At 70.1% G+C, this 20360-nt stretch overlaps 1 protein-coding gene across 1 annotated transcript in view; it reads left to right on the top strand.

Annotated features, from left to right (window-relative positions):
* LOC132241971 (mucin-5B-like) overlaps window positions 1-20360 on the top strand; it is a 32033-nt gene that overhangs the window by 8353 nt on the left and 3320 nt on the right. Inside the window, exons 17-42 of the mRNA XM_059710919.1 lie at window positions 778-904; window positions 1055-1310; window positions 1724-1779; window positions 1889-1989; window positions 2123-2274; window positions 2614-2752; window positions 2837-2947; window positions 3803-3982; window positions 4883-5122; window positions 5913-6069; window positions 6376-6504; window positions 6705-6849; window positions 6953-6996; window positions 7094-7291; window positions 7467-8422; window positions 8480-16487; window positions 16630-16817; window positions 17009-17180; window positions 17691-17944; window positions 18058-18244; window positions 18465-18690; window positions 18801-18979; window positions 19049-19118; window positions 19324-19424; window positions 19743-19774; window positions 19978-20158. Coding sequence (XP_059566902.1) covers window positions 778-904; window positions 1055-1310; window positions 1724-1779; window positions 1889-1989; window positions 2123-2274; window positions 2614-2752; window positions 2837-2947; window positions 3803-3982; window positions 4883-5122; window positions 5913-6069; window positions 6376-6504; window positions 6705-6849; window positions 6953-6996; window positions 7094-7291; window positions 7467-8422; window positions 8480-16487; window positions 16630-16817; window positions 17009-17180; window positions 17691-17944; window positions 18058-18244; window positions 18465-18690; window positions 18801-18979; window positions 19049-19118; window positions 19324-19424; window positions 19743-19774; window positions 19978-20158 — 12589 coding nt within the window. The remainder of the gene's footprint in view (window positions 1-777; window positions 905-1054; window positions 1311-1723; window positions 1780-1888; window positions 1990-2122; window positions 2275-2613; window positions 2753-2836; window positions 2948-3802; window positions 3983-4882; window positions 5123-5912; window positions 6070-6375; window positions 6505-6704; window positions 6850-6952; window positions 6997-7093; window positions 7292-7466; window positions 8423-8479; window positions 16488-16629; window positions 16818-17008; window positions 17181-17690; window positions 17945-18057; window positions 18245-18464; window positions 18691-18800; window positions 18980-19048; window positions 19119-19323; window positions 19425-19742; window positions 19775-19977; window positions 20159-20360) is intronic.

The following is a 20360-nucleotide window of genomic DNA, read 5'->3' as shown; positions in this document are numbered from 1 at the left end:
CCGGGGGGACCCCACTCTCGGGGAGGGCGGGGGCTGGAGCGGGACTGCCCTGCAGCTTCTCCCAGCCTCCCTTTCCGGGGTCCCTGTGCCAGGGCTCGAGCTCTCATGGACGCTCTGGGGGAGGCTCCGTCCCCACTCCCCGCTTCTGGGGCCCCAGGGTCCTGGGCTGTGGCCGCACCCCCATGTCCCTGCTCCGGCTGCGTCTGGGGTCACGTGGCCGCCTGCCCCTGCTTGTGTGCGAGTTTCGTCTATGACCCCCGCCACCCCGGCTCAGGCCCTCAATGACGCCCCTGTGCTCCTCACACCCGCAGAGCCCCTATTTGCAGGAGGGTCATGGTCACAGGCCCCAGGGGCTACCTTTTGGGGGGACACAACTCAACCCACAGCCGTTGCCTCCTAGGCCTCATTTCCGGAAGCTCAAAGCCCCCAAATGCACTGCACTCCTCTCCTGTGGGGGGGGGGGTCTGCCCTCGGGGAGCTGTGGACTCCGCCCTGCCCCCCTCCCCCTCCTCTGGCCCTCGGCCAACACAGCGCTGCTGTGTCAGAGTTCTCCCTCCACCCTGTCCTGGTCCCTGGTCCCTGGTCCCTGGTCCCGGCAGAGCCCTCACTGACCCCACGCTTCGGCCCGCCCACCGCGGAGGGTGCAGCGCTGGGGCCCTGCTTGCGGGGCGGCCTCCAGGCTGGCTAGGGGACGGGGGCAGGGTCCCAGGCGATGGGCCAGGGAGGAGGGGCTCGGGGTGCGGGCCGGGTCCCTGACGCCCCACGCTCCGCGCCCAGAACTGCCTGTTCGACACGTGCAACTGCGAGAAGAGCGAGGACTGCCTGTGCGCCGCGCTGTCCGCCTACGTCCGCGCCTGCGCCGCGCGGGGCGTGCTGCTCCGCGGCTGGAGGGCCGGCGTCTGCAGTGAGTGGGGGCCCCGGGCAGCACCCCCACCCGCGTCCTCGGGCCTCCTCCTGGGCCCAGCCAGGGCCCGGTGCGCCCCCCGCCCCCGCTGCCGGAGGGGAAACTGAGTCCCGGCCACTGACAGTCATGCCGTCCCCACCCCGCCCCCAGCCAAGTACACGAGCACCTGCCCCAAGTCCCAGCGCTACGCCGACGTGGTGGACCGCTGCCAGCCCACCTGCCGCGCCCTGGGCCAGGCTGACGTCACCTGCGGCGTGGCCTTCGTGCCCGTGGACGGCTGCACCTGCCCCGACGGCACCTTCCTGGACGACGCGGGCAGCTGCGTGCCCGCCGAGGCCTGTCCCTGCTACTTCCGCGGCTCCGTGGTGGCCCCCGGGGAGGTGGTGCACGACCACGGCGTGGTGTGGTGAGGCGGGCCGGCCTGGCCGGGTCGGGTCGGGGCTCCCTGGGGGGCGTGTTCCCCGCCCAGCCCTCAGCCCTTCGGTAAAGGGGGACCTCTCCCCGGGCCGGGAGGGGGTTCTGAGGGCCCAGGGTCCTCGGAGGGTGCTGGGTGGGTGGTGCCCCCTCGGGGGCCAGCCCGGGGACCCCACACCCTCCCGGCCGGAGGCAGCTCCCTCGCCAGCTGGGCCACGGCCTCAGCACCTGGGCCCGCCCTTGGCTCGTGTCCTCACCCCTTTGCGGGTTGGAGGCCTTCACAGAGACCCTGGTCCTCACCTCCGGCCGGGCCTGGGGACCCGCGCCCTGCCAGCCAGGACCTGGGCGGGTCCGTGGGCAGCGGGCAGCGGGCAGCGGCCCAGACCCATCCTCCATCTCCCGTAGCTCCTGCGCGAGTGGGAAGCTGAGCTGCCTGGGCGCCGTGGAGCAGACCAGCACAGGTACCGCCCTCCTGCCCGCGTGGGCACCTACCTGTGAGGAAACGGAAGGGCTCCTGCGGGCCTGGGGCGGGTCCCGGCTGCACAGCCCCAGCATGCCCTCCTCCTGCAGGCTGCGCGGCCCCCATGGTGTACCTGGACTGCAGCAACGCCTCGGCGGGCACACCGGGCGCCGAGTGCCTCCGGAGCTGCCACACGCTGGACGTGGACTGTGTGAGTCAGCCGCCGTGAGGGCACAGCCACACCCCTGCCCTGCGGGGGTGCCCCCCGGGCCTGGAGGACCCCGGTGGGCGTCCCTGGGCCGCAGCAGGGGCCGCGCTGCTGACCCGCACCGCCCTGTCCACAGTTCAGCACTCACTGCGTGTCCGGCTGCGTCTGCCCGCCGGGGCTGGTGTCTGACGGGAGCGGGGGCTGCGTGGCCGAGGAGGACTGCCCCTGTCTGCACAACGACGCCGCCTACAGGCCCGGGGACTCCATCAGGGTCGACTGCAACACCTGGTGGGTCCATGCTCTCCGAGGTGGGGCTGGGGGGGGCGGGGGAGGCCGAGAGCTGCAGCTGAAAGACCACACGGACCGCGGCCTGAGTGGGCCCTGGGCAGGGTCCTCCGCAGGAGGCAGAGAGGAGCTGAGGCCGGCCCTGCCCTCCCCTGGGAAGGCCCCCCGTGTTCCCACCTTCCCTGAGAGGTGCCCGGGCCGGCCTCTGCCCAGCAGATGCCAGGGCTGCAGGTGCCAGGGCTACAGAAGCTGCTTCCTACAACCCCTGCTGACGGGCAGGGCTGGGTCCCCGTCCTTGTCCCCGCCGTGGCCATGAGCAGGACATACCTCTGCCCCCTGCAGCACCTGCCGGAACCGCAGGTGGGAGTGCAGCAGCCGGCCCTGCCTGGGCACCTGCGTGGCCTACGGGGACGGCCACTTCATCACCTTCGACGGCGAGCGGTACAATTTCGAGGGCAGCTGCGAGTACACGCTGGCCCAGGTATGCGGTCCCCCCGCCCCGTCCGCCCCGCCCCACAGGCCGCCAGGATCCGGCCTGACCCGCCCGTCGTCTCTCCTGTCCCAGGACTACTGCGGAGGCAACGGCGCCAACGGGACCTTCCGCATCGTCACCGAGAACATCCCCTGCGGGACCACGGGGGTCGCCTGCTCCAAGGCCATCAAGCTCTTCCTGGAGGTGAGGGGTGGCCAGGGACGCGCTCCCTCCCTCTGCAGCCGACGGCTCACCCTGTGGGGTCCCCAGCCCTGGGAGCCCCGGCCCGCCTGCTGTACTGTGTCCTGGCGTGGCCACACAAGCGGCCACGGCCACTTAAAACCAGAGGTTCATCTCCGCACAGCTCTGAGTGTGTCCGGGCCACGCCCTTCGGGGGGCTCAGGGAAGGGTCCCGCGCACCCCTCTCAGGACTTGTGGCCACACCCCTCCTGTCTCTGCCTCTGGCATCACGTGGCTTCTCTGTGGGTCCTACTCCTCTCTTACGGGGACACCCCCAATCCAGGACACCTCGAGATCCTTTAGCTAATCACATCTGCAAAGACCCCTTTCCAAATAAGGTCCCGTGCCCAGGTCTCGGAGTTTAGGAAGGGACACGCCTCTGGGGGCCTCCATTCAGCCCGTTTTCCCGGGGACGCCCCTTCCAGGAGAGGGAGGTCAGCGCTTCCCGGCAGAGAGCAGAGCTCTGGCTGGGTGTCCCCCGAGGGCAGCGAGGGCAGCGAGGAGGAGCACAGGAGGCAGCAGCACGGGAGGCGGGGGGAGTGGTGGGTAAAGTGCTGAAAGAGGACCAGGGCCTCAGGGGGAGCCCCAGGTGCCGCCCGCAGCCCCCCGCTGTGCCCTCGCTCCCACCCCCCCCCCCGCTTGCCCCAGGCCCCAGCTTCCCACGCCCTGCCCAGCCTCTCGCCAGGAGTTCACGGACATGTCAGGAGCCCAGCTCAGCCTTCATGCCAGCCCCATGCCGTGGGCCCCTGAGCACCCGTGGGGCCTCTGCCCTGGCCACGGGGTGGGCGCTGGCCACTCAGCTCCCTGTGCCCCTCGCAGAACTATGAGCTGATCCTCCACGAGGGCACCTACAAGGTGGTGCAGAGGGGGCCGGGCGCAGACCTGCCCTACAGGATCCGGTACATGGGCACCCACCTGGCCATCGAGACCCGCAGCGGCCTGGTAGTGTCCTGGGACCGGAGGACCAGCGTCTTCATCCGGCTGCACCAGGATCACAAGGTGAGCGCGGGCGGGCTGCGGGGCCCTCAGGCAGGGACAGAGCCCCCCTCCCAGCCTGGCCCTGGGGCCTGCTAGCTGCTGGGGGTCTGCTGAGGGCTGGGGTTCCGAAGAGGGAGGTGAGGCCAGACAGACCAGTGGTGTGCCCGATCCCGGTGGACAGCGGCTCCGCTCCCCGTCTCTCCGCTCAGCGACTCCATGGCCACTGGCTGAGGTCCTACGGGGAAGCAGGTGCCTGCCCCCTGCCCCTCTGTCCACCTGCCCCCTGCCCCTCTGTCCACCTACCCACCTGCCCCTCTGTCCACCTGCCCCTCTGCCCCTCTGTCCCCCTGCCCCTCTGTCCACCTGCCCCCCTGCCCCTCTGTCCACCTGCCCCTCTGTCCTTCTGTCCACCTGCCCCTCTGTCCACCTGCCCCTCTGTCCCTCTGCCCACCTGTCCCTCTGTCCACCTGCCCCCTGCCCCTCTGTCCACCTTCCCCTCTGTCCCTCTGTCCACCTGCCCCTCTGTCCACCTGCCCACCTGCCCACCTGCTCCTCTGTCCCTCTGCCCTTTTGCCCCTCTGCCCCCTGTTCCTCTGTCCACCTGCCCACCTGTCCTCTGTGCTCTGTCCACCTGATCACCTTCCCGCCTGTCCACCTTCCCATGTGACTGCCTATCTACTTGTCTGCCTGTCCACCTGCCCATGTGACTGCCTATCTACCTGTCTGCCTGTCCACCAGCCCACCTGCCCACCTGCCCACCTGGCCTCTTACCCACTGCAGGACCCACTGTGCACCCTGTCCTCCTGCTAGGTTGCTGGGTGCTGCCTGAGGGAACCGGGGGCCCTGCCCTCACCCCTCCCAGGCCAGGCTGCCCCTGCAGCCCCGGCGCCACACGCCCCTCGTCTGTCTCCGCGTCTGCAGGGGCGGGTCTGCGGGCTGTGCGGGAACTTCGACGACAACGCCGTCAACGACTTCACCACGCGCAGCCAGTCCGTGGTGGGCGACGCTCTGGAGTTCGGCAACAGCTGGAAACTCTCCCCCACCTGCCCTGACGCCCCGGCCCCCCGGGACCCCTGCACCGCCAACCCCTACCGCAAGTCCTGGGCGCAGCGGCAGTGCAGCCTCATCAACAGCGCCACCTTCCAGGCCTGCCGTGCTCAGGTGGGCTGAGGGCCCGCGGCTCTGGGCTGGGGGCAGGGCCTGAGGGCTGGCGGGGGTGGGGCCACCCCCTTCGCTCCTGGTGGGAGTGGAATCGGGCTGGGCTGGGCCTTGGAGGACGGTCTTCTTTGCTCTGAACATGGAGCACTGCCTGGCCACGGGGTGGGCGCTGGCACCGAGGAGTGCCCAATCCCAGCACAGGGCATCCTCCCTGCGCCCCTTGACCACTAAGCCTCCTGCCCTGGAAGTGGAGCTGCCAGCCATACAGGCCCTGGCCTGCCTCGTCCTCCCACAGTCCCTGACCTGTCAGCCCCACGCCGGGCGCACGGCACAGACGACTGGGCATCAGCCCCAGAGCTGCCCGAGGTCCTTCCCTCCAGTGCCCTCCCACCTCACAGTCTCCTGATCCGGGACCTGCCCGGTGATGAGGAGGGCGCCTGGCCGGAATGGTCTGCGCTGGGCAGGCTGCCTGTGCCAACCGCCGCCCTGGCTCAGAAGCCCTCGGGGCCTGGCCTGCACCCCCGGCGGGTGGTGCTGTCCACCAGACTGGGGTCCACCGGGCTCTGCTGCCCGGGAGGGGAGTGTGTTTGGGAGGCAGCAGGACAGGGTCCCCAACGTAGTCAGGAGGGCTGGTCTGCACCTGAGTGAGAGGCCCGTCAGAGGCAAGAGATGCGGGTGGGTGAGGCCAGAGCGGGGGCCAGGGGCACGAGTGGAGGCTGCCAGTGGGCGGCCTCTCATCCGCTCCCCTCGCTGAGTGGCCCCTCCGCCCGCCCCCCCCCCCCCCGCCCATCAGGTCGACTCCACCAAGTACTACGAGGCCTGTGTGAGCGACGCGTGCGCCTGCGACTCCGGGGGCGACTGCGAGTGTTTCTGCACCGCCGTGGCCGCCTACGCCCAGGCCTGCCGGGACGCGGGCGTGTGCGTGGCCTGGCGCACTCCGGAAGTCTGCCGTGAGTCGGGCTCTGTCCGTGGTGCTGAAGGGCGGGCGGGCGGGCTGGCGGGAGGAGGCAGGCTGCACCACAGGCACTGCATGTGTGCGCCCCGACGTGTCCATAAAAGCCAGGCAGACAGGTCGCCCCCAGACGGGATGACTCCATGCCACGTCCAGGGCTGAGAAGGGAAACGGCAATGAGTGCCAGGGCCGGGCCCCGGAGACCCTCCACTCCTGGGGCAAGCGGGGCCGGCCCCACGCTGCCCTGGCATCCAGGGCACAAGCGGGGCGGGCCTCACCCTTAGCCTCGGTCCTCCACGCGCAGCCCTGTTCTGCGACTACTACAACCCCCACGGGGAGTGCGAGTGGCACTACCAGCCCTGCGGGGCGCCCTGCCTGCGGACCTGCCGCAACCCCAGTGGACGCTGCCTGATGGACCTGCCAGGCCAGGAAGGTGAGGGGCAGGCTGTCGGGGGGGCTGCACCTCATCACCCCAGGACATCGCACGGGTGTCAGGGGCTGGGTGGGTGCCAGGGGGGTGTGGGCCCCTCCCACCGGCACACTGCACCGCCCCCCAGCCCCGGGTCAGGGCAGCATGGACCCCCTGGCCCGAGAGGGTGAGCCGTCTCCCCCCGCGCCCCCGTGCCCACCCAGGCTGCTACCCGAAGTGTCCGCCCAGCAAGCCGTTCTTCAGTGAGGACCAGATGAGGTGTGTGGCCCAGTGTGGCTGCTACGATGACGATGAGAACTACTACGATGTTGGTACCAAGGTCCCCACCGCAGAGAACTGCCAGAGCTGGTGAGGGGGCGGGGCCTGGTGGGATGGGGGCGGAGCTGGGCGGGCGGGGCCGGGCCCCCCCCCCCCCCCCCCGCAGGCTCTCAGCTCCTTTCTTTCCTCGCAGTAACTGCACCCCGGGCGGCATCCAGTGCACATACAGCCTCGCGGGTGAGGAGCCGTCTGGTTGGTTAGGGGGCTGGGGGCCGGGGGCCGGGGCTCCCGCTGAGCGCTGAGCGCTGAGCGCTGCACCTGCCGCATCGCGCAGCCTGCACGTGCACGTACGAGGGCAGGACCTACGGCTACGAGGACGTCATCTACAACACGACCGACGGGCTGGGCGCCTGCCTGGTGGCCGTCTGCGGGAGCAACGGGACCATCACGCGGACGACCGTGGAATGTCGCGTCACGCCGTCCACCACGCCTTTCACCTTCACCTCGACTGCGGCTCCGCCCTCCACCACAGGTGAGCTGACCTGGGAAGGAAGCCGCTGTCCGGGCGAGGAGGGAAGACCCAGCAGGCGCTCAGTGCCAAGTCCTGGGCGCGAGGGATGGCCCAGGATCCCGCCGAGACCCAAGGGCCCCGGGCCCGCGTCACCCTCCTCCTGGGCGTGGCTAACAAGGACGCCCCCTCCCCACAGGTCCGGTCCCCACGCTCTCCACCGTGTGCGTGCAAGAGCTGTGCCACTGGTCTGCCTGGTACGACAGCGGCCGCCCGGAGCCGGGCATGGGAGGTGGGGACTTCGAGACGTTTGCAAACCTGAGGCAGAGGGGTCACCAGGTCTGCCCGGCACCAGCTGGAGTCGAGTGCCGCGCGCAGCTGCTTCCAGACACGCCCCTGGAGCAGCTGGGCCAGAAGGTGGAGTGCAGCCCCCGGCTCGGGCTCAGGTGCCTCAACAGCGAGCAGGACCCTCCGCTCTGCCACAACTACGAGCTGCGGGTGCTCTGCTGCGACTACGTGCCCTGCGGCACCAGCCAGAAGCCGACCCTCCTGCCCCGGCCCACCTCCCCCGTCCAGGCAACCACAGCCTTGACCTCACCGACGACACAGACCCGGGTGACAAGCAGCTCCGAGGTCCCCGGCACCACCTGCCAGCCCCGCTGTCAGTGGACGGAGTGGTTCGATGAGGATTACCCCAAGTCCGAGGAGGCTGGGGGCGACATCGAGTCATACGACAGGATCAGGAGCGCGGGGGGCGATGTGTGCGAGCGGCCGCAGGACATAGAGTGCCGGGCGGTGAACTTCCCGGACAGGAGGCCTGAGGAGCTGGGCCAGCTCGTGCACTGCGACCCCAGCTTCGGCCTGGTCTGCAGGAATGATGAGCAGATGGGCCTGTTCAAGATGTGCTACAACTACCAGATCCGCCTGCTGTGCTGCAGCCACAGCCACTGCGGGGAGCCCACCCCTGCCACCGCCAGTGCCGCCACAGCCACCTCCACCTCCATCGCCACCCCTGCCACCGCCAGCGCCACCATAGCCACAGCCACCACCACCTCCACTGCCACCACCAGTGCCACCACCGTCATAGCCACTGTCTCCTCCACTACCACCTCCACCACAGCCGCCACCTCCACCTCCACTGCCACCCCTGCCACCGCCAGCGCCACAGCCACCTCCACTGCCACCCCTGCCCCCACCACCACAGCCACCTCCACCTCCACTGCCACCCCTGCCCCCACCACCACAGCCACAGCCACCACCACCTCCACTGCCACTGCCACCACCACCACAGCCACAGCCACCACCATCTCCACTGCCACCACTGAAGCCACCAGCAGCCAGGGCACGACTGGCTGCGAGCCCAAGTGCGAGTGGACAGAATGGTTTGACGTGGACTTCCCCACCTCGGGGGTCACGGGCGGAGACATGGAGACCTACGACAACATCAGGGCCGCCGGCGGCAAGATGTGCCGGGAGCCGCAGAAGATTGAGTGCCGGGCAGAGAGCTACCCGGAGGTGAGCCTGGACCAGATCGGGCAGGTGGTGAGCTGCAGCCTGCAGGCCGGGCTGGTCTGCAGGAACCGGGACCAGAGGGGGCCGTTCACCATGTGCTTCAACTACAACGTCCGTGTGCTCTGCTGCGACGGCGCCAGCCGCTGCCCCACCTCCACCGCGCCCCCGCCCGTGCCGTCCACCAGGGGCCTGACCACGACGGCCGGGCCTGCCTCGTCCAGTGCCCCCCACACAGCCACCCTGGCCACCTCCCCCATACAGACCACACCTGAGTCCTCGGCCACCAGCCCCTCCTTGGGGACCACCCTGCCCTCCAGCTCCTGGAAGCCCAGCTCCGTCTCGCCCATGCCAACGTCCCCGACCTCGGGGCCCTGCACGCCGCAGTGCACGTGGACAGACTGGTTCGACGTGGACTATCCCTCTCTGGGCCCCAATGGCGGCGACTTTGAGACCTACACCAACATCCGGGAGGCGGGCGGGCTCATCTGCGAGCGGCCCCTGGACCTGGAGTGCCGGGCCTCGTCGCTGCCCGACGTGCCCCTGCGGCAGCTGGGCCAGGTGGTGCGGTGCCGCCTGGAGGAGGGCCTGGTGTGCCGCAACCGCGACCAGGACAGCTGGTTCAAGGTGTGCCTCAACTACCAGGTCCGCGTGCTCTGCTGTGACGACTACCGCCACTGCCCCAGCACCTCGGCCACCACCACAGTGACTCTCCCGGGGTCGAGCCTGAGGCCGCTCTCCCCAACAGCCTCCAGTCCTACCACCCCCCACACAGCCCGAACCACAGCGACGACCAGCTGCCAGCCGACATGCCGCTGGACCGACTGGCTGGACACGGACCGGCCTCTGCCTGGCCGCTATGGGGGCGACATTGAGACCTACTACCACATCAGGCAGGCGGGCGGGCAGCTCTGCGCAGAGCCGGACGCCATCCAGTGCGAGGCCGTGCTGTCACCAGGGGTGCCTCTCGAGGCGCTGGGCCAGGTGGTACAGTGCGCCCGTGAGTATGGCTTCATCTGCAGGAACAGTCGGCAGCGGGCGGGCGAGTCCTGCCTCAACTACCACATCCGCGTGCGCTGCTGCGACGACTACAGCCACTGCTACTCCACGCCCGGAACCACGGCGGTCCCCTCTCCGTCTTCAGGAGGCACCCTCAAACCGGTGACGCCCACCACCAGGGCCACCACCCTTGTGGGGCACTCCACGGCCTCCAGAGGCACCTCCCCGGCCAGTGAGCCCACCACCACGCCCTGGGAGACCCTGTCCGGACGCACCAGCACTGTGATCAGCACCACCAGAGCCAACTCCAGCCCGGGGGCCAGCACCAGGCCCTCCCCATCGCCCCCCATTCCCGTGACCACCAGCTCCCTGCCGGGCACCACCCCGGGCCCTTCTACAGCCGTCCCCACGGCCACAGGCTCCACGATTAAGGCTCCCACCTCAGCCATCACGACCTCCAGCACCACGACCTCCGTGGCCACACCCACGGCCTGTCAGCCTCGCTGTGCCTGGACCGACTGGCTGGACCAGAGCTACCCCATGCCCGGCGCCTCCGGAGGGGACTTTGAGACCTACGCCAACATGCAGGCAGCCGGCCGGCCCGTCTGCGCGCGGCCTGTGGGCTTGGAGTGCCGGGCCGAGAGGCTGCCCGACGTGCCCCTGGAGCAGCTGGGCCAGGTGGTGCAGTGCCAGCTGGAGGAGGGCCTGGTGTGCCACAACCGCGACCAGGGCGGCCGCTTCAAGATGTGCTTCAACTACCAGATCCGCGTGCTCTGCTGTGACGACTACAGCCACTGCCCCAGCACGGCCATGCCCACCAGCACGGCCACCCCCTCCAGCAAGGGCCAGCGGACTTCCAGGCCCACCGAGGTCAGCACCACGGCCACCACCCTGTCACCCCCCTCGTCCCCCAGGATCACAGAGAGTGTCCCGGCCACCCAGACGGCTCGCACCTCCCTCAGGACCACCCAGTGGCGCTCTGTCCCAAGTCCCTCTGCCTCCACAGGGACCCTGACCACAACTGCCAAGCCAGCCTCGCCCAGTGCTCCCCACGTGGCCACCTCCCCCATTCAGACCACCCCTGGGACCCCGTCCTCCAGGCCTGCCTTAGGGACCACCCTGCTCACCAGCTCCCTGAGGCCGACCCCGACCTCCACGACCTCCACGACCTCTGGGGCCTGCACGCCACGGTGCACGTGGACAGACTGGCTGGACGAGGACTACCCGACCCCGGTTCCCGACGGCGGGGACTTTGAGACCCTCTCTGTCCTCCGCGCTGCCGGCCACAGCTTCTGCGAGCAGCCTCAGGACATCGAGTGCCGAGCCGAGAAGGTGCCGGACGCGAGCCTGGAGGACGTGGGCCAGGTGGTGCAGTGCGACGTGCGCTTCGGGCTGGTGTGCCGCAACCGCGACCAGGGCGGCCGCTTCAGGATGTGTCTCAACTACCACGTGCGTCTGCTCTGCTGCGACTACAGCCACTGCCCCTCCACGCCCGGCACCACGGCGGTCCCCTCCCCGTCTTCAGGAGGCACCCTCACCCCGGTGACGCCCACCACCAGGGCCACCTCCAGCCCGGGGGCCAGCACCAGACCCTCCCCATCGCCCCCCATTCCCGTGACCACCAGCTCCCTGCCGGGCACCACCCCGGGCCCTTCTACAGCCGTCCCCACGGCTACAGGCTCCACGATTAAGGCTCCCACCTCAGCCATCACGACCTCCAGCACCACGACCTCCGTGGCCACTCCCACTGCCTGTCAGCCTCGCTGTGCCTGGACCGACTGGCTGGACCAGAGCTACCCCATGCCCGGCGCCTCCGGAGGAGACTTTGAGACCTACGCCAACATGCAGGCAGCCGGCCGGCCCGTCTGCGCGCGACCTGAGGGCTTGGAGTGCCGGGCCGAGAGGCTGCCCGACGTGCCCCTGGAGCAGCTGGGCCAGGTGGTGCAGTGCCAGCTGGAGGAGGGCCTGGTGTGCCACAACCGCGACCAGGGCGGCCGCTTCAAGATGTGCTTCAACTACCAGATCCGCGTGCTCTGCTGTGACGACTACAGCCACTGCCCCAGCACGGCCATGCCCACCAGCACGGCCACCCCCTCCAGCAAGGGCCAGCGGACTTCCGGGCCCACCGAGGTCAGCACCACGGCCACCACCCTGTCACCCCCCTCGTCCCCCAGGATCACAGAGAGTGTTCCGGCCACCCAGACGGCTCGCACCTCCCTCAGGACCACCCAGTGGCGCTCTGTCCCAAGTCCCTCTGCCTCCACAGGGACCCTGACCACAACTGCCAAGCCAGCCTCGCCCAGTGCTCCCCACGTGGCCACCTCCCCCATACAGACCACCCCTGGGACCCCGTCCTCCAGGCCTGCCTTAGGGACCACCCTGCTCACCAGCTCCCTGAGGCCGACCCCGACCTCCACGACCTCCACGACCTCTGGGGCCTGCACGCCACGGTGCACGTGGACAGACTGGCTGGACGAGGACTACCCGACCCCGGTTCCAGACGGCGGGGACTTTGAGACCCTCTCTGTCCTCCGCGCTGCCGGCCACAGCTTCTGCGAGCAGCCTCAGGACATCGAGTGCCGAGCCGAGAAGGTGCCGGACGCGAGCCTGGAGGACGTGGGCCAGGTGGTGCAGTGCGACGTGCGCTTCGGGCTGGTGTGCCGCAACCGCGACCAGGGCGGCCGCTTCAGGATGTGTCTCAACTACCACGTGCGTCTGCTCTGCTGCGACTACAGCCACTGCCCCTCCACGCCCGGCACCACGGCGGTCCCCTCCCCGTCTTCAGGAGGCACCCTCACCCCGGTGACGCCCACCACCAGGGCCACCTCCAGCCCGGGGGCCAGCACCAGACCCTCCCCATCGCCCCCCATTCCCGTGACCACCAGCTCCCTGCCGGGCACCACCCCGGGCCCTTCTACAGCCGTCCCCACGGCTACAGGCTCCACGATTAAGGCTCCCACCTCAGCCATCACGACCTCCAGCACCACGACCTCCGTGGCCACTCCCACTGCCTGTCAGCCTCGCTGTGCCTGGACCGACTGGCTGGACCAGAGCTACCCCATGCCCGGCGCCTCCGGAGGAGACTTTGAGACCTACGCCAACATGCAGGCAGCCGGCCGGCCCGTCTGCGCGCGACCTGAGGGCTTGGAGTGCCGGGCCGAGAGGCTGCCCGACGTGCCCCTGGAGCAGCTGGGCCAGGTGGTGCAGTGCCAGCTGGAGGAGGGCCTGGTGTGCCACAACCGCGACCAGGGCGGCCGCTTCAAGATGTGCTTCAACTACCAGATCCGCGTGCTCTGCTGTGACGACTACAGCCACTGCCCCAGCACGGCCATGCCCACCAGCACGGCCACCCCCTCCAGCAAGGGCCAGCGGACTTCCGGGCCCACCGAGGTCAGCACCACGGCCACCACCCTGTCACCCCCCTCGTCCCCCAGGATCACAGAGAGTGTCCCTGCCACCCAGACGGCTCGCACCTCCCTCGGGACCACCCAGTTGCGCTCTGTCCCAAGTCCCTCTGCCTCCACAGGGACCCTGACCACAACTGCCAAGCCAGCCTCGCCCAGTGCTCCCCACGTGGCCACCTCCCCCATACAGACCACCCCTGGGACCCCGTCCTCCAGGCCTGCCTTAGGGACCACCCTGCTCACCAGCTCCCTGAGGCCGACCCCGACCTCCACGACCTCCACGACCTCTGGGGCCTGCACGCCACGGTGCACGTGGACAGACTGGCTGGACGAGGACTACCCGACCCCGGTTCCCGACGGCGGGGACTTTGAGACCCTCTCTGTCCTCCGCGCTGCCGGCCACAGCTTCTGCGAGCAGCCTCAGGACATCGAGTGCCGAGCCGAGAAGGTGCCGGACGCGAGCCTGGAGGACGTGGGCCAGGTGGTGCAGTGCGACGTGCGCTTCGGGCTGGTGTGCCGCAACCGCGACCAGGGCGGCCGCTTCAGGATGTGTCTCAACTACCACGTGCGTCTGCTCTGCTGCGACTACAGCCACTGCCCCTCCACGCCCGGCACCACGGCGGTCCCCTCCCCGTCTTCAGGAGGCACCCTCACCCCGGTGACGCCCACCACCAGGGCCACCTCCAGCCCGGGGGCCAGCACCAGACCCTCCCCATCGCCCCCCATTCCCGTGACCACCAGCTCCCTGCCGGGCACCACCCCGGGCCCTCCTACAGCCGTCCCCACGGCTACAGGCTCCACGATTAAGGCTCCCACCTCAGCCATCACGACCTCCAGCACCACGACCTCCGTGGCCACGCCCACGGCCTGTCAGCCTCGCTGTGCCTGGACCGACTGGCTGGACCAGAGCTACCCCATGCCCGGCGCCTCCGGAGGGGACTTTGAGACCTACGCCAACATGCAGGCAGCCGGCCGGCCCGTCTGCGCGCGGCCTGTGGGCTTGGAGTGCCGGGCCGAGAGGCTGCCCGACGTGCCCCTGGAGCAGCTGGGCCAGGTGGTGCAGTGCCAGCTGGAGGAGGGCCTGGTGTGCCACAACCGCGACCAGGGCGGCCGCTTCAAGATGTGCTTCAACTACCAGATCCGCGTGCTCTGCTGTGACGACTACAGCCACTGCCCCAGCACGGCCATGCCCACCAGCACGGCCACGCCCACCAGCACAGCCATGCCCACCAGCACAGGCCAGCGGACTGCCGGGCCCACTGAGGTCAGCACCACGGCCACCACCCTGTCACCCGCTTCGTCCCCCAGGATCACAGAGAGTGTCCCGGCCACCCAGACGGCTCGCACTTCCCTCAGGACCACCCAGTTGCGCTCTGTCCCAAGTCCCTCTGCCTCCACAGGGACCCTGACCACAACTGCCAAGCCAGCCTCACCCAGTGCCCCCCATGTGGCCACCTCCCCCATTCAGACCACCCCTGGGACCCCATTCTCCAGTCCCATCTCTGGGACCTCCCTGACCACCAGCTCCCTGAAGCCAACCATGACAACCATGACCTCCACAACCTCCATAACCTCCATGACCTCTGTGACCTGCACGCCTCGGTGTATGTGGACTGACTGGTTTGACGCTGACTATCCCACGCCCGGCCACGACGGCGGGGACTTTGAGACCCTCTCTGTCCTCCGCGCTGCTGGCCACAGCTTCTGTGAGCAGCCTCAGGACATCGAGTGCCGAGCCGAGAAGGTGCCGGACGCGAGCCTGGAGGACGTGGGCCAGGTGGTGCAGTGCGACGTGCGCTTCGGGCTGGTGTGCCGCAACCGCGACCAGGGCGGCCGCTTCAGGATGTGTCTCAACTACCACGTGCGTCTGCTCTGCTGCGACTACAGCCACTGCCCCTCCACGCCCGGCACCACGGCGGTCCCCTCCCCGTCTTCAGGAGGCACCCTCACCCCGGTGACGCCCACCACCAGGGCCACCTCCAGCCCGGGGGCCAGCACCAGACCCTCCCCATCGCCCCCCATTCCCGTGACCACCAGCTCCCTGCCGGGCACCACCCCGGGCCCTTCTACAGCCGTCCCCACGGCTACAGGCTCCACGATTAAGGCTCCCACCTCAGCCATCACGACCTCCAGCACCACGACCTCCGTGGCCACGCCCACGGCCTGTCAGCCTCGCTGTGCCTGGACCGACTGGCTGGACCAGAGCTACCCCATGCCTGGCGCCACCGGAGGGGACTTTGAGACCTACGCCAACATGCAGGCAGCCGGCCGGCCCGTCTGCGCGCAGCCTGAGGGCCTGGAGTGCCGGGCCGAGAGGCTGCCCGACGTGCCCCTGGAGCAGCTGGGCCAGGTGGTGCAGTGCCAGCTGGAGGAGGGCCTGGTGTGCCACAACCGCGACCAGGGCGGCCGCTTCAAGATGTGCTTCAACTACCAGATCCGCGTGCTCTGCTGTGACGACTACAGCCACTGCCCCAGCACGGCCATGCCCACCGGCATGGCCACGCCCACCAGCACAGTCATGCCCACCAGCACGGGCCAGCGGACTTCCAGGCCCACCGAGGTCAGCACCACGGCCACCACCCTGTCACCCCCCTCGTCCCCCAGGATCACAGAGAGTGTCCCAGCCACCCAGACGGCTCGCACCTCCCTCAGGACCACCCAGTGGCGCTCTGTCCCAAGTCCCTCTGCCTCCACAGGGACCCTGACCACAACTGCCAAGCCAGCCTCGCCCAGTGCTCCCCACGTGGCCACCTCCCCCATACAGACCACCCCTGGGACCCCGTCCTCCAGTCCCATCTTTGGGACCACCCTGCCCACCAGCTCCCTGAGGCCGACCCCGACCTCCACGACCTCCATGACCTCCACGACCTCTGGGGCCTGCACGCCACGGTGCACGTGGACAGACTGGCTGGACGAGGACTACCCGACCCCGGTTCCCGACGGCGGGGACTTTGAGACCCTCTCTGTCCTCCGTGCTGCCGGCCACAGCTTCTGCGAGCAGCCTCAGGACATCGAGTGCCGAGCCGAGAAGGTGCCGGACGCGAGCCTGGAGGACGTGGGCCAGGTGGTGCAGTGCGACGTGCGCTTCGGGCTGGTGTGCCGCAACCGCGACCAGGGCGGCCGCTTCAGGATGTGTCTCAACTACCACGTGCGTCTGCTCTGCTGCGACAGCCACTGCCCGTCCTCAGCCCCGGAGACCGCCACGCCCCCCTGGCTCCCCAGCACCCCTGTGTCCAGCGCCTCCCCCAGCCCTCCCGTCTCTACCGCACCCTGCCGGTGCCGGGCATTTGGACAGCTGTTCTCACCAGGTGTGTGGAGCACCGTCCCCTCCCGAGGACAGTCCACCCGGCACCCCATTCCGGGGTCTCTGCCCCGCCCAGTGGCAGGTGCTGTGGAGGCCACGCTGGCTGACGGGCGTGTCCGATCTTCCCGATTCCCCCCTCCCCCCAGGGGACGTCGTCTACAACAGGACCGACAAGGCCGGCTGCCACTTCTACGCCATCTGCAACCAGCACTGCGAGCTCGACCGCTTCCAGGGCGCCTGCCCCACCTCCTCGCCCCAGGAGCTCCTGACGGCGACCTGGGTGCCCCTGACCTTTCCAACTCCTGGCTGTGACCTTGTGGACCCTCCCCGCCAGGTGCGTGCCCTTCCTCCCCGCCTTGCCTGCTGTCCTGTGCACGAGGTCAGGGGCTGCCGCTGGCTCCCGTGGGGCGGGCCCCAGCCCCGGGGTGACCCCTCCAGGGGGCGCCCTGTCGGGAGGGAAGCGGGGGCCTGGGGCTGGGCTCCCGAGGCCGTGGCAGGTGGCAGAGCTGTGCCTGCTGCCCGCAGGTGAATGAGACCTGGACGCTGGAGGACTGCACGGTGGCGCGGTGCGAGGGCGACAACCGCATCGTCCTGCTGGAGCCGCAGCCCGTGGCCCAGGTCTCCTGTGTGAACGGACACCTGCCGGTCAAGGTGCAGAGCCCGCAGGAGCCCTGCCAGTTCCACTACGAGTGCGAATGTGAGGCCCGGGCCGGGCGGGGCGGGGCAGTGCTGACTGGCACACAAGGGGCCGCCGGGTGTGCTGGGGGCGGAAACGGGGCTCGAGGGCCCGCCTCCCGGGGTCCTGAGCACCCTTTGGGGGGCTGCCCCAGGAGGGACCACGGACAGGGGCTCCCCAACAGCGGGAGGGATTGTCCCATCCCCAAGACCGCTCCTCCCTGAATCTCCAGGGAAGGTCCTTCCTGTCTCGTCCCCGTCCTGTCCAGGCCCTGGCCTCTCACCGTCGCTGCCCTGCCTTCAGGCGGCACCTCCCCTCCCCTTCCCTCCCTGGCCCCTGGGAGGGCACTCACCACTGGGTGGAGGCCCCCCGGGTGCCCCCGGAGGTCCCATCCGCAGCTGCGCGGCAGGTCCCTTCCTAGGGCCTCCAGGGCCCACTCGCCCGTTTCACCAGGGGCGCAGAGGCCGGGGTGAGGACACCCCGAGGCGGCCGTGCATGTGGCACTGGGTGAGGGACTGTGTGCGTCCGCAGGCTCCTGCAGCAGCTGGGGGGACTCCCACTACGTCACCTTCGACGGCACCCCCTACTCCTTCCGGGACAACTGCACGCACGTGCTCATGAGGGAGATCCGGCCCCGGCACGGGAACCTCAGCGTCCTCCTGGACAACCACCACTGCAGGGCCGCGGCCTCCGCCAGCTGCCCCCGCGCCCTCAGCGTCCGCTACGAGTCCTCGGAGGTCGTCCTCACCACCGAGACCGCCGCCAGCGGGCAGGAGGAGGGCCTGGTGCGTGCGGGCGGGCACGGCGGGCAGGACCCCGCCTGAGGGGAGCCCCTGCACCTGGTGGGCTGAGGGGATGGGCCCGGACCCCCAGTGATGGTCCGCACTGCGCCCCCCAGATCCTGTTCGACCACGTGCGGGTGAGCCAGGGCTTCAGCAAGAACGGCGTGAGCGTGTCCATGACGGCGAGCACCACGATGCGCGTGGACATCCCAGCCGTCGGGGTCAGCATCACCTTCGACGGGCAGGTCTTCCAGGTCCAGCTGTCCTACAGCCACTTCAGCCACAACACCGAGGGCCAGTGCGGTGAGCGGGACACGCGGGCCCTGCAGGGCGCCACCTGCTCCTCCCTCCGCGTCCTGCCCGGGGCCCCCAGGTGGCATCTCCATCCCCCAGATTTGCCACCCCCCCACCCCCCGCCGCCTGCCCCAGGCCAGAGCAGCCTCTCACTCAGCAACCGACCGAGTGGCCCCCGGGAGGTGGGGGGGAAGGCCGCCCTGCGATGACCCTCCCGGCCCCGCCCCAGGCACCTGCACCAACAGCAAGACGGACGACTGCCGCCTGCCGGACGGCACCATCGCCCCCACCTGCCAGGACATGGGCAGCGCCTGGCTGGTCCCCGAGACCAACAAGGAAGGCTGCTGGGCACCCACAGGCCCGCCCGCGACCACCAGCCCCCCATCCCCGGCACCCACCACGCCCACCTCCACCCCATGCCCCCCAGCGCCCCTCTGCGAGCTGATGCTGAGCCAGTGAGTCCCTCCTGAGGGCGTGGTCACCCTGGGGCAGTGATCCCGTGGGGCGGGACCCAGCTCTGCTCCGACCTCTGACCTCTGGCTGCCCTGCCCTGCCCCTGCCGCAGCCTCTTCGCCGAGTGCCACGACCTCATCCCGCCCGGCCTGTTCTTCAGCGCCTGCGTCCAGGACGCCTGCCAGGCCGGCCACCCCGGGGTGCCCTGCCAGAGCCTGGAGGCCTACGCGGCGCTCTGCCGTGCCAGGGGCGCCTGCAGCGACTGGCGAAATGCCACCGGCGGGCTGTGCGGTGAGTTGGGGGCGGCCGCGGGGGGGGCCCTGGCCTCCTCGGCCCACCTGACACTGTCTCTGCCCCCAGAGCTCCCCTGCCCACCCGAGAAGGTGTACAAGCCGTGTGGCCCCGTGCAGCCCGCCTCCTGCGACTTCAGGTGAGCGCTGGCCAGGCTGCCGAGGGTCTGGGCCCAGCCAGGAGGGCCAGGATCTCTGGGTGCCCTTCCCCCACCGGACCTCCCACCTTGGCCCCAGGGGACGTCCAGGGCAACCAACCAACCCCATCCAAGCCCGCTGCGCCTCCTCCCCGTGGATGCCTGTCCACAGGGGTGCGGGGCCCAGGACTGCCTCCTCCCCTCACAGGACCCAGAGCCCGGAGAGCACGGGGCTGGCGGAGGGCTGCTTCTGCCCCGACGGACAGACCCTCTTCAACTCCCACACGGACGTCTGTGTGCCCGAGTGCCGTAAGCACACCCGGCCCCGGCCCCTGACCCGGTCCTGGTGAGGCGGTCGGGGGAGGCACAGGCCGGACGTCCCTGTCCCAGGCCTGTGCTGGGCCCGTCCCGCCTCGATGTCAATGGCAGCCTCAGCCCAGCGCCAGCCTGTCTGCCAGCAGCCACGCGGCCTGGAGCCCTTGGTTCCCGGGGGCTTCCGTTCCCAGGGGGACGACGGAGGCTGGGGAGTGACCAGACCCGGGAGGACCTGTCCCTGTGGCCTGTGGCCTCTGCCACCGGCTGTGAACCCCAGGACCCCCCGTGACCCCCTTTCTCCTTCTCTTCCAGCCTGCGTGGGACCAGATGGGTTCCCCAAATTTGTGAGTGGTTCTGCCCCCAACCGGCCCCACCTCGCTCACCTCAGCTTGGGCGGGCGGGCGCTCTGCCAGGGCTGGTGTGGGCGCCGGGGTGTGCATGCGTCCCTGTCGCAGGGCTGCTCGGAGATAGGGCTGGGGGCGAGGGCCGCCCTGGCTGAGCTGAGGCTGGGCTGAGCCCTCAGGGTCCCTGACCTGGTCTGTTGCAGCCTGGAGAGCGATGGGTCAGCAACTGCCAGGCCTGCGTGTGCGACGCGGGCTCCGTGTCGGTGCAGTGCGTGCCCGTGCAGTGTGATGCCCGGGAACTGCCCCGCGAGTGCGGCCGGACTGGCTTCGTGGCCGTGACCAGGCCCCTGGCGGACAACCCGTGCTGCCAGGAGACGCTGTGCGGTGAGCCCTGCCCTGCGGGCCGGCGGGTGGGACTCGAGAGGAGGGCGCAGGGCACAGACACCAGCCGGCAGGGCCTGCAGCGTGGAGGCCACTGAGGCCACGGCGTCCTGGCTGGACCCCTGCGCTGGGGCGGCCTCTGGGGGCTTCATTTTCCCCTAAAAATGAGGCTGGTGACCGCGGTCTGCCCAGGCCCTGGGGCAGG

This window comes from Myotis daubentonii, chromosome 9 (assembly GCF_963259705.1).
Source record: "Myotis daubentonii chromosome 9, mMyoDau2.1, whole genome shotgun sequence".
In the NCBI taxonomy this organism is placed as follows: Eukaryota; Metazoa; Chordata; class Mammalia; order Chiroptera; family Vespertilionidae; genus Myotis; species Myotis daubentonii.
This window is presented reverse-complemented; position numbering and strand designations above follow the sequence as displayed.